Raw genomic sequence first — 16,451 nt, 5'->3', positions numbered from 1 at the left:
TCTCTGTTAAACCAGACCTGTGGTTTGAGCATCAGATATTTTCTGCCCTGAAGCTAAGCAGGAGTGTCTTCTGACAGTTAAACTCTAATCTCCCCTCTCTATTACAGTGATCATGTCTCTGTTCTGGGCTTCCCCAGTTAGTTTAAAAAAAAAAGAAAAATTCCCCCAAAGGTCCAAAACGAGAAGAGTGTCAGTGTTCTTCAATCCTCTCCAGCTGGACCTGATTGAAAACACCTGGCTGAGGAGCAGTGATATCATTGATCTTGACTAAGAGGACAGTCTGGAGTTATAGAAGATGTGGAATAGGCGCTGTACACTGGCACAGAAATCTTTTTAGAAAACAAACTATTTGAATTAGTCATATGAATTGTTTTTTGCATAAATAAATGGCCCGTAAAATTCAGACTGCATGTTCTTTTTGGCTTTTGATTGAAATCTAACAGTGGAAGTCTTCCAACCATTAGTTAAAGCCTTCAAAAGCCTTGCCAGAGAGAGTAGGTTGATTGAAATGAATGCTTAAATTCTAATAGAGAATATCTATTACTACATGGTTGCCTGTGAATAACAGCGCTGCATATTTTAATATTATGTAACTCCACTGTGTATAATTGTGAGACGTGTTTTTTTTTAATTGGTCAAATTCTTTCCTGATTCTTTGGTGTTCATTAAAGTGTGCCAAACAGATCTGATTTTACAGTTTAGCTGGAGCCAAATTCTGTGCATGTTGTGATGCATTCTAAAACTACTAACTTTGGTTCTTATCCTTAAAAGCATTGTTGAAGTAGTTGCCGAAATTTCTAGATACTTGCAACAGCCCGTAGGTAACGTGTTTTCCAGACCGGCGTCTAGGAAGCGCACGGGTCAGTAATGTGCACAGTAATAGCACAGGGGGAAAGTGAGGCATCTATTTTCAGTGAGAACAGACCGTGCATTGCTGTTGACAGGCTGAACTGTTATCCATTTCAACACTTCCGTAGCCTCTCCTCTATGGTACATCCTTACCCTTCCCCCTCGAAACATACGTGTACACAAGCATATGTGTGAACGACTGCAGATACGCAAACCAAATACGCACTAAGTGCTACTTAGAGTGTTGTTGGTGAAACCTGACTGTTTTGGGTTTTTAGCCTTGAACACTAAAGGGCATAACTGCGGCCTTAGCTGTGAGGTATTTTAAGTGAAGGCTGTACAGAGCTGCCAATTACATGCCTTCATATCATAGTGTGGACACAGATCAGACACCTTCGCATAGGGCCATTTTTAAAAGGTCCTGCCTCAGGAATTAGACAGTAGTAATTCTTAAACTTTGTGAGAATAATCTTTCAAGAATAATATTACCTCTTACAATTAAGAATATTTTAGAATATAATGTTTACATCAACCTATTTTTATATGTGTTTTGGTCCATCGCAAAAAAGATGCTTAATGGAAACATTAAGATGGGAATTAATTTTGAAAATATACACAACTGAATAGGAAAATCTTTTTTTCAATAACAGAAATGTGCATAAACTAAGATGGAAACAAATTTACTGAATAAATGACAGCATGTGCATCAAAAAAGCAACATAATTTTAACACATCACGTGACAAAAAAAAAAAGCTTTTCTGTTGGAACTGGAGGTACCAATTGGATGGGATTAATGGACAAACCGGCAGACTGACCAAATTACACAACATCTGAATGTTGTTTTGGTCATTCTAAAATCCCTTAGCCAAAGTCCATCATCAAAGTGGTTTAATTTAGTCTTGAGCAGCTACACTCCCAAAGAAGTTCTCACACTTTCAAAAGCCAGTTATGACTGCGTTTATTGCATTTTGTTAAGGAATTCATTTCTTATAAAATAAAAATGTATATAATGTTTCATTTCTTTCACAGACTGATTGTTTGGCTTTTTAAGACCTCCGTCAGGAGTTACTGGGTAATTCAAGAGTTCACACTTAGCTGATGATTAATTATAAAGTGTGTTTGGCATGCTGTCCCAAGGGAGAGCTCTGAGCTCATAAGATGCAGGGTGAGAGGGGAGTTTGAGCTCAGGTACTGTAGGTCTTGAGAACCTGTTTATTTATGGCTAATGACAAAATAGCGATTGCTACAGAGAGATATACAGCTGACTAAAAGCCCATCTAGTGCTAATTTGGTTTGGTCAAATCACCTATGTCACAAGTTTTTGGAATGTGGGAGGAAAGCAGAGTACCCTGAACTCTGATTAATTATAGTGAGTTAGGAATCATCCGATTGGTGAATCTTGCATTAGCTATTGCGGGACCAGCTGTGGTCAATCATAAACACGTGATCTTCTCGAAATTAGTTTATAAATAAACTTCACTAATTTAATTGTGCTGCTTGTTGATCTTGACTCTCAAAGTCATAGTGATTGTTGATTTAGATTTTATGAATCACCAAGACATAATGCATTATGACCCTTTATATACATGAAATTTGGGATCTGTGCAGCTTGACCGATAACTTCCCTTTATCAGTGCAACAACTATAGTTTCGATCCAAGGAAAAATATTCATATTGTTGAAATTGAAAGTGCAAATGTACATTTATATGTGTAAGAGTCCAAAGTTGGTGGCGCAGTGCATAGCACTGTCTCCTCACAGCAGGAAGGTCGCTGGTTCGAGCCCCGATTGGGTCAGTTGGCCTTTCTGTGTGGAGTTCGCTTGTTCTCTTAGTGTTTGCATGGGTTTTCTCCGGGTGTTCCAAAGACATGCGCTATAGATGAATTGGTTAAGCTAAATTGCCTGTATGTGTGTATGTCCTAACCCACCAGGTCGGGGGTTGTAAAAGTAAAAGTAAGAGGCCAAAGTAAAATCCCTTAAGTGCAATTAAACAATCCAGCATTTTGATTGGTGGCCAGTCATAAACGATTTTAAAAGAACTCTGTCATTATTAAAACTATATTTCATAACAAGCTGCCTGCACAAAGAACACATAAGTTAATTGTGTATAGGAGGAAACTCCAAATATATCATTTAACTAGGGCTAAAATTCTGTCTCATAATCTGTGACAGCTTACTTTGGGTCAGCAAAGCTCACATTTAGAGATCGTGTGAAAATAGATATCACATCATCAATCAAAAGCCAAATAACCAGTCTCAACGAATTCGACACATTTTTCTATTGTTTCTTCAGTACCAAAAGTTCACTTCAGGAGCCTGTTGGCCCATTTTTTAACACTATGAATCACTGACCCTGTGAACTTTTTTTACTATATATATATGTTATGACAGCTAACTTATCTGCACACTTAATTTGAAACTGTTTTAGCCTTCACCTGCTGCCATTTATAAATCCCACAGCCACAGTGGTCTCCTAAAACAAAAAATAACATCTGGGAGTCGCAGGTGATTCTGGATGATGAAGTTTGGCCTCCACATTACACACTCTTGGTGGAGCGTATATGCAGCTAGTGGAAAAAGGCTTGCTTTCATCTACACGTACTTCAGAGCAGAAATGTGACCTTGCATTGTTACAGAAATTACCTCATCACATGGTGCCATTAGAATAGCTGAAGTGAACAGCAACTACGACTTTAGTCTAATTTTGTCTTCATTTTTTTCTCGCAGTAATATCTCACATTTCTTGGCAGCGCAGTACTGGTGGTGCAGTTAGACCGAACACACTCCCACTGCTCTATATTTGACTTACTCCAGCGTCCAGTTACCACTAATCACTGTGTTGAACCATTTTGCAGTATATAAATGTTCCAGGAGCATTTGCGTGTGTAGATCTTGGGGTGTGGAAAAGGGCGCTCGTGAAGTCGAAAGTTGGTTAATAACAGGAATAATCTGAGGTGAGACTAAAGGTTTGGCTTTAGGTGAAAACTGCAGGCGAGACATTATTTCACAGTAATGCAGCATGAATGTGTGACAATAATTATATACTTTGACTTAATATTCAAGTAGCTAGAGTGTTTGGTTACAACATGAAAAGGAATCATCAGGAGGAACCTAACGATAGTTCTCAACATTTTTGACCTGAGGGCCCCCCATTTATCATTACAATATTGCAGTATTTTTGCAAAGACTTGCAGAGGAATTTTCTACTTGTGATGTACTGAATCATAATGAAGGACACTGATTAAATTATTTGGTCACACTATACTTGAAGAGGCCATTCATAAGACATTTTTAATCATCAAGTAAAGTGTTACCAAACCTTTTCCTACCAAATATTTATATATATTTTTTTTGTTTGTTCTTGTTTTAAGCCTTAAATCATCTTAAGGCCTAAAGTTTTCTAAGGTCTTGAGAACCACTCATCGCTGCATTATATAGACATATTTAAATGATGAGTAAATTTCAAAGTTGTTTAATTTTTTCTTTACTTTGTACAAAGAACAATAAACATTATAAATTTGTTTTATGCCATGCATAGAAGAACATTGTCTGGATCCATGTAGAACCTTTGAGTTAAAAGTCCTTAAATAAACCTACAGTAAAACATTTTCAGAACTTTTAAAAGAACCTTTTGTAGATTAAAGAGGTTAAATGTACAGCATGTCAAAAGTTCATTATGGAACCATAAATGCCAATACAGAATTGTATTAAGAATATTTTTTTTTATCAGCACTGCCTTAGACGGTTCATTTTAGGTTTTCAAAAAAGGTTTAAGTAAACAGTTTTTTTGTGTGCGTATAAAGATTATTTAAAGGGCACCTATGGTGAAAATCAGTTTTTGTAAACTGTTTGGACAGAACTGTGTGTATAGTGTGTTCACAGTCATATTGGGTGATATAAAGCCAACGAGTCTCTTCTTTTAGTTTCTGGACATTAAAACAGGATCCAAATACCTCCCTATTTGAGGCTGACCGCAAGGGCTTAGAAGTGCGGTTTCACCAGCCACCAAAATGATTGACAACTGTGTATTAACATGTTTCGCAGTAACGCTTATAATCGTATCAACAAGACAGGACATGCGCAAATCAACTGGAATAAAAAGATCTGTTCGGCTCTCTGTGATCATCCATCATCATCAAACATGTTCAAGAATGAGTTTTACAACTTTAAACCTTTTTTAAACAGTTTGAAAAGGAATTACAGTGATTTACTTCAGCTTTACTTCTCACCACAGCCGCATGTCAGAACAATAATAAAAGAAGATGCTTCAATCCCAGTTTGTGGATGTTAAATCAGGTTTATTTTGTACATTAACGTAACAGATATTCATACAGCCGTGGATATTGACATGTATCCTGTCATATTTGTCATGCAAAAACAGTGCAAAGTTAAACACGCACTGTGTATGTGTCTCTGCTGCATGTGTATGCGTGAACTTTGTGGCGACATTGTTTGAGACTCATCGAAAGGCTTGAATTAACTCCGCAACAAATACATCAAATAATCATTGGTAAAGTTCTTACTCTAGTATACTCACAAATGTTATGTGAGCTCTGCTTACTTTATGTCTGTCACTGTGCTTTTTTTCTCACGCAGCCAAGGTGGAGATTGAGGTACACTTTGACAGCCATGGGGGAACGGTATGCGAGGAGAACTAGCATTAAAGCCACAGGCAACATAAACAGCTACATGGTTGTTTAGAGCAGTTCAATATTCTGAAAGGTGTAATAAATAATCTGATAGGTGTTTTGAGCTGCAACTTAACAGACATATTCTGGAGACACAAAACTTATCTTAAATCTTGAAAAAGGGGTAAAATATGTGCCCTTTAAAATAATCTAAAGAAATCCTTTTCACTCAAAAGAACCATTTGTGAAAAGTTTCAATGGATGTTAAAAGTTTATCATGCAACCATCAATGCCAATTAAAAGCATGTATTTTTAAGAATGAAGTATTCCTGTTTGCCTGCAGAATTCATGCTGGACAACAGATGGATGAAGAACAGATGAAGCTTTTCTCATGCCATCACATTGCATTCATTACGTTTTACCATCACATGTGTCTCCCAGACAATAAGAATCTTTTCTCTTGTCTCACGCTGTCTCTTTTTGCAGTTCCATCACTTTTTTATGCATATTCCTAATGTATATACGTCTCATATCTTTCATTGCATTGTACCAAACATTGTGTAGATAAACCTAAAGGGCACCTATTTTACCCCTTTTTCAAGGTTTAAGATAAATCTTTTGTGTCTCCAGAGTGTGATTGTAGAGTTTCAGCTCAAAACACCAAGTAGATTATTTATTGTACAATGCAGAATCTTGGATTTCCTGCTCTGAACACAATGTAGCTATTTTTGTTGTCTGTGCCTTAGATGCTAGTTCTCCCCTGTGCCTGTCAGAGTGTGCCTTAATCACTGCCTCGGCTGCTTCAGATAAACAGCACAGTGACAGACATGAAGGAAGCAGATTTCACATAACGTAGGAATTACTATAGTAAGAACTTTTACCAATGAGTATTTGATGTATTTATTGTGGAGTTTAACAAGTCACACACAATGTCATTACAAACGACACTGATTTAATGCCCACAAACCAGGATTGAAGCGTCTTCTTTTATAATTGTACTTACATGTAGCTGAGGTGATAAAGTAAAGACGGTAACATCGCACGCATGTTAATATGATTATATGCATTACTACAGAGACATTACGTGGCTGTCAATCAAATCGGTGGGCAGGGAAACCGCACTTCTACGTCACTTTGCAGTCGGCCTCAAAACTGAAGGGATTTGGATCCTTTTTAAACATCAGGAAATTAAAAAAAAGAGACTTATTGTCTTTATAGCACTCCAATATGACTCTGAACACACTATACCTACACACAGTACTGTTCAAACAGCTCCCAAAAGATTATTTTCATCATAGGTGCCCTTTAAAGCTAAGGTAAAGCATACAATTATAAGCAATTTTGTTCAACACATTCAGATTTGCCATTAATTTTCTAACTAAAGGACTGATACATTGTGAAACATGCTGCCTCGTCAGACTGTTAAAGACCGAAGCGCGCTTATCTGGCTGTCTGCAGACATATCTGTGGCTCTCAGGTTGGTTTAAAGGCATTCCTGGCTGTTTTATCAGGGTTCGTAGAGTACAGGCTGTCTCTCATAAGGATCTCCCTAATCAGTATTAATTAATAACACAAATACAGCCTGAGGAAGTGCCAGAGTTTCATCAGAGCATGCAAGGCTAAAAAGATGCATTTTATGTACAGCCACCTTACTCTCTTAGATATCCTATTCACTCATTTTTTCCGACTAGCTAATTTTTTGGGGGAAAATATGATCTTTTATACAGTGAATCAATATAAAATGTGGTCAAATGTGTAATGCATTCGTACGGAATCCTTTTGACATCTGCCCCAGCTCTTTCATTATGTTTCTTTGCCTTTATGTGCCTGTTTTTTTGTGCAGCACATTCTGAAGGTTGCTCCTGCTGCCATGGGCTTCAGAAACAGGTCAGAGAGGTCAATGGCACTTTAGAGAAACATTCTCTGGAATTTCTAATGGAGGACTGTAGAAGAAAGGGTCATGTAGGGATGAAAAGGGAGGCATGTGTGTTAACAGTATTGCAAAAAATATCCTTGCCCTTTAGACCTCCATACTGATAAATTGACATGACTCTTTTTTTAAGATGGAAAAATCAAAATATTCTTGTGATGTATGTGTGTACAGTAGTTGCTTGTCTAGAATTTCCCTCTTTAATAGAACCCCTGCTAGAAAAAAGGAAGAATCTTACTAGAGACATACATTCATCGGAAATTTCAAATCCATTTGGTCAAGGTCTTCGATGTAATGACTCCCGATGGAGGCTGATCAGAAAAGCAGGCTAAAAATTTGGAAAGTACTGAAAGCATTTGCAAGCTTTCTGAAGGACAGCTTGAGAGGGAAACAAGTTTTATGGAGAGCTAGTCGTGCTTTGGTTTGGCAAACGGAGAAGGAGTTGGGGATCTGGCAACCTAGGATGCCCACTAAGTGCAGACAAACACTGAGGTTAGACGGAGACTCAGCAGGAGTGCAGGGAGAACCTAAGAGTGATTACATAAGAACAGAAACATTGGCCTATTGTGTTGTGGAAAGTCTGTGTTGGGTAAAACTATTTGAGTTTCAGTGAGTAGGCCACACACACATCTGTCTAACCTTTCTGTCCATCCATCATCTTGATCTTTTGTCTGAATAGTATTTAAAGTGAATCTTGACAATATTTGCTTCATAGTTAAAACTAATGTTTAAGTTGTTAGACTATGAAACCGTTTGTTTACTTTTCAAATCAATCTAACTCGACTTTGTCATTCGGTTTGAATGCTGCATCCTGTTTGCTATCTCAATCCAATTTTAGAATAAAAGGTTTAGAAAAGTTCATTCTGAGTGTTTCACCACCCTGCTGAGTATTAGCATGTTGGGTTTGTGTGACTACACAATGCCGTCTTTATGCGTTAACAGCCGTAGCAAACTATAATGCTTTTAGAGCCAGTCCAACAATTCATTCTCCAAATGAAGTGGAGTAAATGAATTAGAGGCTTGGCAATTGAGGATGTTCTTGCTTAAAGGCAGATCTGATCAGAGAGGTTTGGCCTCTCTGTGCACTTTGCCTGGCCAGAGGAGAACTGTGGAGAAGGCCTTCGACCTCTGCAGCTCTGAAAGATTGAAAATGTGTCTGGTAAACGCTTCCAGACCGCCACGACATTTAGACGGTACAGAAGGAGCCAAAAGCCATGAAATATTACAGTTTGACTGCAATGCCAATTAATTGCATATGAACAAAAGGACTTTCCTGCTGTGCTTCCATAACAACTTAATACATTTGCAGATCTGGGTTAGCGGAACCATTTTTCAAACCACAAATGTCATTCAGGACAAGAAAAATGTCTGAAAACATAGACGTCATGACCATTTGCAGCAGAAAAAGGGAGTAGAAACTGCAGTAGGCTGCAAGTTGGGGCAGTAAATCATTTTGCTGCAAATTTTAGCATTGCTGTTAAGTGAGTTTTAAAGAAAAAATAATTTGTTTGATGCAAGTCGCCACCTCTGCAATCTTTCCCAGAACCTGAATTCCCAAGTAATTCTAAACTACAAACCTGTCTTCCTTTATTTTTGTAACAAGATACAATGGATGCCTACCATTCACATATGAGCAAATTAAAAAGTGTGACCCACTATTATTGACAGTCCTACATTTAACCTGGGGTTTTCTGTCTCAGATTAGAGTGCAGAGAAACTCTAATTTAGAGATGACATCTGGAGATGCCATTCTCTATCATTTTAACTTTGCGTCCTATTTCTGGTAAATGTTTTGGTGATTTAGATTTAGGAACTATATATTTGTCCAATTGTTTAAGAACATTAAAAATCAATAGAGAAAACTTGAATATATTCAGCATAAAGTCTGAACATTCCTCAACTCAATCTAAATTGTTCCGAGTTTGCTCTTTTCCTTTAAACCCTATTCCTCCGGTATTTCCTACAAAATTTCATCAGCTGGTTACATTCCTTCTCACATCCACAGACCCAAGCATTGTGATTACACAGCTGCTCTTACCGCTGCTCGCTGGAAAGCCCCCCTGGTGTAGGTGCCACCTCCTCTGTAGGTGATGGAGGGGATCTCTTTGCTGAAGAGCGAGCACTTGTGCTGGTGGGCTTTGGGTGCAGACACGTAGTCCGCTCTTGTAACCACATGGCTCTTGGAGCTAAAGGTCACCAGTGCTACACGTGTTGCCTCAGGAGCCACCGGAAAATCTGACAGCATCTTCCTGACGAATCGAAGCTCGCTCTTAAAGTTGGAAGCTCCCACGCTGGAAGACTCGTCCACAAGGAAGACCAGATCCAGACAACCTCCCCGCTCTCGAAGAAGTCGTACGTTCTTGCGGAAAACCTGTCCGAGTCGTTCTACTTTGCTCTCTGCGCTCTCCGAGAGGTTTTGCCGGGCTTGAGATGTCTGACGCAAAGACTGTAGGGAGAATTGCTGAGCATGGCTTGGCCAACAGGTACAGCCTGACCAGTACAAGAGCAGGACAGTTAACCTCAAAGTCAATGCAAGTCTTAATGTCACCATCATAACGCCGCAAACACCAGCATCCAATAGTGGTTATGAGATATATAAGTTAGTTGCAGTCCTCCTGATGTCTCTCTTCTTTTGTTGTTTCCAAGCCAGCTGAATCTCCTATCTCTGTGTGGGGCTCAGGCATCTGTTGAGCTCCTGCATTTCAGACACCCTCCAAATGCGTCTCTCCTCTCTCTGAAAATCATTTAAAAAGAGCTAGACAGTGGAAAAAAAAAGTTCAGTGAGAATGAGAGAGGGTGTGTGTGTGAGACTCAGAGAAGGAGTGAGAAAGAAAAGGGAAAGACAGCAGTGGTGGAGGAGGAAAAAAGGGGCAGTCAGAGGCGTGAGTGTCTCTCTCTTTTTCGTCTTGTCCCGTTCTCTTCCTTATCCCCTACTTGTTCTTTCCTATTCCTCCGCTTGTCCTGAAGTGCTTGAGTTGGGTTGTGTGTCATTGGAGCACTCCAGACTGTCTGTCAGCCAATGCCTTTGTGAGGGAATAAGTGTGTGTGTGAGGGAGAGAGAGAGAGAGACGTTTGTCTATCGGCCTGTCAACATGCCCAAAGAAAACATCAGCACGGGGCCTGTTGATCAAATCCATATGTCTGGCACTCGTCGACTCTCGGGTGAACACTCTCACCAAAGCACCAGGCAGATACCAGGATAGCCATCTGATAATGAGAATAAATGACGCCGCTGTACGCAAAGTAGACATTAAAGGGATACAAAGGCAACGCTATTCATTTCACAAGCAGAAAAGCTGTTAGCAGGCTTTAAATCAAAGCTATGCTGTATTTAGAGTGTTTTGTAAGAAGAGGATCCGGTCTTTATTACTTCCGCTTGTTTTCTCCTGGGGGTCTTTTGCGGAGAGAAATCTCAAGATCTGACCCTCCTCTCAGTCTTTTATTCATTCCTCTTTCTCTTTTGTGATATTTATCTGTAACCAAAACAAAGGCTTGATGCTTAACAGTTTTGGCCACAGGCAACAGTTTTGGCTGTATAACAGAGCAATTTGAGCCAGGCTAAAACTTAAATTAATATAAATGGACAGCACGTGTTCAGAACACAAGCTATCATGGCTTTTAGCTGGACAAAACAGACAGGGATTTGCAGTATAGCTACTGATTCCTGACAGAAACAACATGCTTAGTATTATGTGTGCTCAATTAACTGTTAACTGTGGACTTTGTGTCTGAGATCAAATGCAGACAGCAGCTAGTGCAAATTAGCATGCAGCGTAAATTAATCTACAAATAATGATCTCATTCATTATTGGCATAAGTGATAAGAGGTGACACGTCTCACCTTGTTTGGATAAATTTTGGGAATAAATTAGACTAACAGATAACAAAACTTATTTCTCTTGACGACAAGCACTTTGGATATCCATAATGAACTATCCAGATGACAAAAAAACACTCCTTTGCCTGTTCTGATGCACCTCATTTTTTACCAAAAAGTTTACAAACAACGGAAATGCAATACAAAAGGCCCCTTCACATTGTTATCTCCTTGGCAAAATCAAAATGGTCTTATGTAAAATCTTTTTTTTAAACTGTAGAACAGTGCCCTCTATAGGTCAATAAAGGGTACTTATCCAGTTGACTTTTTAAAACTACTGTCATAGGGAACAGTTTACCCAAATAAATTAAGTCATTACATACCCTTCAACTTGTTCAAAACCTACTCGAGTTGCTCTCTTCTGTTGAGCACAAAAGAAGTTATTTTAAAAAAATGCTGGTTAATGGTTTCCATAAACCTTTTGGTATCACTTTATTTTGATGGTCCCTTTATTGCATTTTGTTTATACATTGCATCTACATGCCAACTAATTCTCATGAGACTAAACACTCACTCACAAAGTACACCTGTCCAACTGTTTGTTAACACAAATCAGCCAATCACATGGCCGCAACTCAATGCATTTATGTAGACATGGTCAAGATGATCTGCTGCAGTTCAGACTGAGCATCAGAATGGGGAAGAAAGGTGATTTAAGTTACTTTGAACGTGGCATGGTTGTCAGTGCCAGACAGGCTGCTTTGAGTATTTCAGAAACTGGTAATCTACTGGGATTTTCTATAGGGTTTACAGAGAATGATCTGAAAAAAGAGAAAATATCCAGTGAGCAGCAGTTCTGTGGGCGCAAATGCCTTGTTAATGCCAAAGGTTAAAGGAGAATGGCCAAACTGGTTCCAGCTGATAGAAAGGCAGCAGTAACTCAAATAACCACTCGTTACAACCTTCTTATCTTCGGATGGGTACACTGATGTCAAAAAGCGTGAATCATCTCAGACTGGTTTCTTGAACATGACAATGAGTTCACTGACTTAAATGACCTCCACAGTCACCAGAACTCAATCCAATAGAGCAACTTTGGAATGTGGTGGAAAGGAAGATTAGCATCATGGATGAGCAGCAGACAAATCTGCAGCAACTGCATGATGCTATCATGTCAATATGGACCAAAATCTCAGCAATATTTCCAACCAGGTACTAGTAAGGTGTACCTAATAAAATGGCCGCTGTTAAGGTTGGGGTTAGGGTTAGTGTAAGTTGACATGTACTTGCAATGTTTCTTATAGTCAGTTAAATGTCTGTTGAAGCAGTATCCGCAGATATTAAGCAGACAGTCTACTAATACTCATGAATTAATTGCATGTAATTGCAATGCAACTTTTAGTTAACAAAATGTGCAATAAGACCCATCAAAATACTTATAAAGTACTTTTTCAGGCAATGAAAGTCAATACCATTAACAAGCTTTTATCAAATGATTGTCTTTTGTGTTTAACAATAGAAGAAACTTAAAAGGATTAAAATCGCATGAGGGAAGTAAATTCTGAGGTAATTTAATTTATTTTTTCATTTCGCTTATCTATGAAGGTTTAAAATAGGATAAATAACAATTGTTTTTTACCCTTTGTGCTTTTTTATTGCCGTGCTAATTTTTTTATTTGCTCTTATGCAAGCAGTAAAATTCCTCTTAGCTATTTGGAGCATTAAAGATTAGATTATTGTGGGATTTGTTTTTAATTGTACCTCGATGCAAATTTACTTGCAGATACAAGTTAAAGATTATGATAAAAAAAGCATAACTTAAAAATATGATTGTTATTGTAGTTTCTCTAGCTATGATCATTTAAAATATGCCCCACAAGGTGTCAGGCTGCATTACCCGCAAAGACTTAGTTTACAGGCTCCATCTATTGGTGAAAGCAAGTACGTGCACCCTTTATTGATTGATAATATGATTTTAAATGTTTTGTAGCATCTTGTTCATATTTGCAAGGTTGGGCAAAAATACAATAGAATGTATTATAAAATAAAATACCAAATACTTCAATTATAAGTATATCAAAATAAATTTGAAAAATACAGCAGCCACAAAATGTATTAAAATAAAACACTGTATTTTGTATTTTGAAAATACTACAAAATACTTTTACAAATGATCATGACATTTCTTTGCAAAGCTTCTATCAATAGGCATATTGGATCAATCCCTTTTACCATTAAACTGATTTAGTGAAGTAAACAATGACTGATAACAACATCTGTTCTCTGAGCAAGTTTAAGTCAGCTTCTCTGCACCTTATTCTGATTCTACTGTACATGAGAAGGTATTCATATAAATGTACCCTGTGTTTCTCTTTGATTTTAGTATAGATTTTGTACAAATTGAATCTTGAAGATCACATCTTTAATCACTGTAAAAAAAAACATTTAACGCAGATAATAAGTTGAAATATAGTGCAATATTTCTTGATTGTGAAAATTGCAACCATCTCTTAAAAGTCTTATGTTTCATAATTTTTGCAACTGAAATCTTCAATACTCAATGTAAAAGTCACAATTTCTGAAAACTACTAAAATCCCCCAGTTGGGAATTTTTTTTTACCAGTTTGTAGATTGGAGTAGTACTAAATATTTTTGTCTCATACTGATTAACGTCAGTTTGTAATTAACTATAAAGAGCACCTGCAGATCAATGAAGTTTTGTAGGTATCGCCACGGTAGGACTTTATGTTGTTTGTCTTATTTTCCTGTCTTATTTTGACCTGCTCTCAAATCTACCCTTGCTATTTGTCTGTTTATATGTATTCCATGCATAGCATCGATCAACTTCAATATTAATCAATTTTCTAATCTGATCTCAAGTCTTTACCAATAACTGAGAAAGCACCAATCAAAGGTCACATTTTTATGTCATCATGTATACATTTATAAAGTATTTTACAATATTTTAAAAATACAGCACACTAATTTGATACAAAATATGAAGCCATTTCCATAAACCCTATCAAATACAAATTACAAAATACTATTTTGTATTTAAAATACGCATTTGAAACGCATGTATCATAATTACTGCCAATCCCAGCATATTTGTTAGCATCAAAAACAGAATCGAATTTTGATAAACAAAAATCTCTTAAGCAGGTTTTTGTAGTCCACTTCTTACTTTTACTTCTCTCTCTCATTAGAATCAACAGATAACTGTAATTTAACCACAATAAAGAATATTTGAGATTTAAATGTACCATACATGCAGTGGTTAATCGAGTGGTATTGAAGTCGCAAAGACACTATAGTTTTAACCAGGTTTAACCTAAAAAAACAATTGTTTGTAGTAACAAAATGTACCAGCAGGGGCTACTGTGGCCATGCTGACCAACATGTGGTAAACATGCTGACCAACCATTTTATCAGGTACATTGTACTTCTGCTTAACCATTTTTTACCAATTAACCAATATTATGGCTGAAACTTACATGTTAAGCTTAATAAACAATCAAAGATTATCTGTGGAAGTAGTTGAAGCCAAACATCAGAATGAGGAGGTTGCCAGAGCCTTGATTTCATTCACATGACAGGGTCAGATTGAGAAATCAACCCGATGAAAGCATGAATCTATCTGCTGGTGGTGGAGTAATGTGAAAAATATTTTCATTGGCACACACTGGTAGTCAGCGCAGATGACAAATCAGCTGCAACCGTGTGATGCTATAATGTCAATATGAACCAAATATGAACCCTTTTTCCAGCACCTTGTTGAATCTTGAACCACAAGTAATTAAAGTTGTTCTGAAAGCAAAAGGCCATTCAACCCTGCATAAATGCTCTCTAGAATGATAATGACCATCCAACTAATGCAACCAACATGCAGCAAATCAATAGTTGATGAATGTGCAGTTGTTTTTTTTAAGTCTCTTTAAAATGGTGCATTCAAAACTTACTAAGCTTATTTTACATACATTTTTTTAAACATTTACCTAACCTTCTTAAACTAAATAGCAGTTTTGCATAATAGCGGCCTGCATTCCTAAGGGCGCAATGTACTGTAATCAGCGTTTTCAGTCATGTTACTTTCCAATTGCCTGTTTTTGGTTGCGGTTGTTGAGAAAAGCACATCGTGTCAGTCCTCAAGCAATCAGCCCTGGTCGTAAGAATGTAACGATCGGTGTGGTGAGATATTTTTAGCACCATCTCTGACGTGGACATGAATAATGCATGAGGTCTGCGGCTGAAAGATGGACCATACTATGCTGTGACATCATAATACATCAGTAACGTGAGATTACACCAGCTCCCAAATAAAAAAATATAATATATTTAATGTCATATATCATACAGCACATCATATTTTAAAAGCATTTAACATATTCATCCAGTTATGTCAAAGTGCCGCAGCCTGCGGGGATGAATAAAATGTGAAACACTTAAGCTGCAGTTCTGAGAAAAAATTTTGCTGATTCCAAGAAATATGGCACAAGAAAACGTGCTGTTCCTCTTGCACACTTAACAAGAAAGAGAAGAAACAGTTACTGTCCCATTCTAAAGTGTTTGACTGAACATGTATACATGTTGCAAAACCACAAAACAACCTTGTTATGTTTCTTATTTGATGACGGTAATTTGTTCACCTACTGACACACACACACACACACACACACACAGTAAAAAAATCTCACACACGTGCAAAAACCAAAAGACCGCAGGGGAGCAAAAGTAGATGTCTCAGATGGGACAGAGGAGTGTTGGAATGAAAAACAGAGCGAGGGCGGAGAGAAAAAAAAAGGGGGAAATGGTGGAGACTGGATTGAACCAGTGTCTCGAAAACATGATCACGCTGAGGAGAGCGTGAGGAGACCAGTGAAAACAGAGACCTCTGGGAAGAGGGGGAGAGACCCAACCGGCAAATAGGAAGAAAGGGATAAGCAATATTCCAGAAAAGCAAACAAATATCACAGGAGCACAGTGTTTAAATGTTTGTTTGGTGTTCAAAACATGAACAATCTGTCAATTGCTCACTGTAAATCCTCATGACTGGGCAGATTCAGTGCAAAAAAAAGAAGATACTTTGAAATATGTTGATAACAAAACCAGTTTTTGTGACTTAGTCCAAAAAAGTCAAGTGAGGTTTGGAAAAACAACAGAAATGTGAGTAATTTGTGACATAATTGTCTTTAAGTAAGCCATGCCACCAGGTTTTATTACAGATGAA

The 16,451-nt window shown here is 37.7% G+C and overlaps 1 protein-coding gene across 7 annotated transcripts in view; it reads right to left on the bottom strand.

Moving 5' to 3' along the window:
- The window catches only part of svep1 (sushi, von Willebrand factor type A, EGF and pentraxin domain containing 1), a 148,215-nt gene that overhangs the window by 95,234 nt on the left and 36,530 nt on the right, over window positions 1-16,451 (bottom strand). For 4 of the 7 annotated variants that reach the window (XR_015494864.1, XM_087259757.1, XM_087259758.1 and 1 more), the window contains exon 1: window positions 9,446-10,418. The exons of 2 other annotated variants lie outside the window; for them this stretch is intronic. Coding sequence is in view for 4 of the 5 variants with exons in the window: in XM_087259757.1 (XP_087115883.1) it covers window positions 9,446-9,961 (516 nt within the window). In the remaining variant the exon portion in view is untranslated. 7 annotated transcript variants of the gene reach the window in all.

Source organism: Danio rerio, chromosome 7, assembly GCF_052040795.2.
Source record: "Danio rerio strain M-AB ecotype USA chromosome 7, GRCz13ab, whole genome shotgun sequence".
In the NCBI taxonomy this organism is placed as follows: domain Eukaryota; kingdom Metazoa; phylum Chordata; class Actinopteri; order Cypriniformes; family Danionidae; genus Danio; species Danio rerio.
The sequence above is the reverse complement of the archived record's forward strand: the minus strand, read 5'-3'. Positions and strand labels throughout refer to the sequence as shown.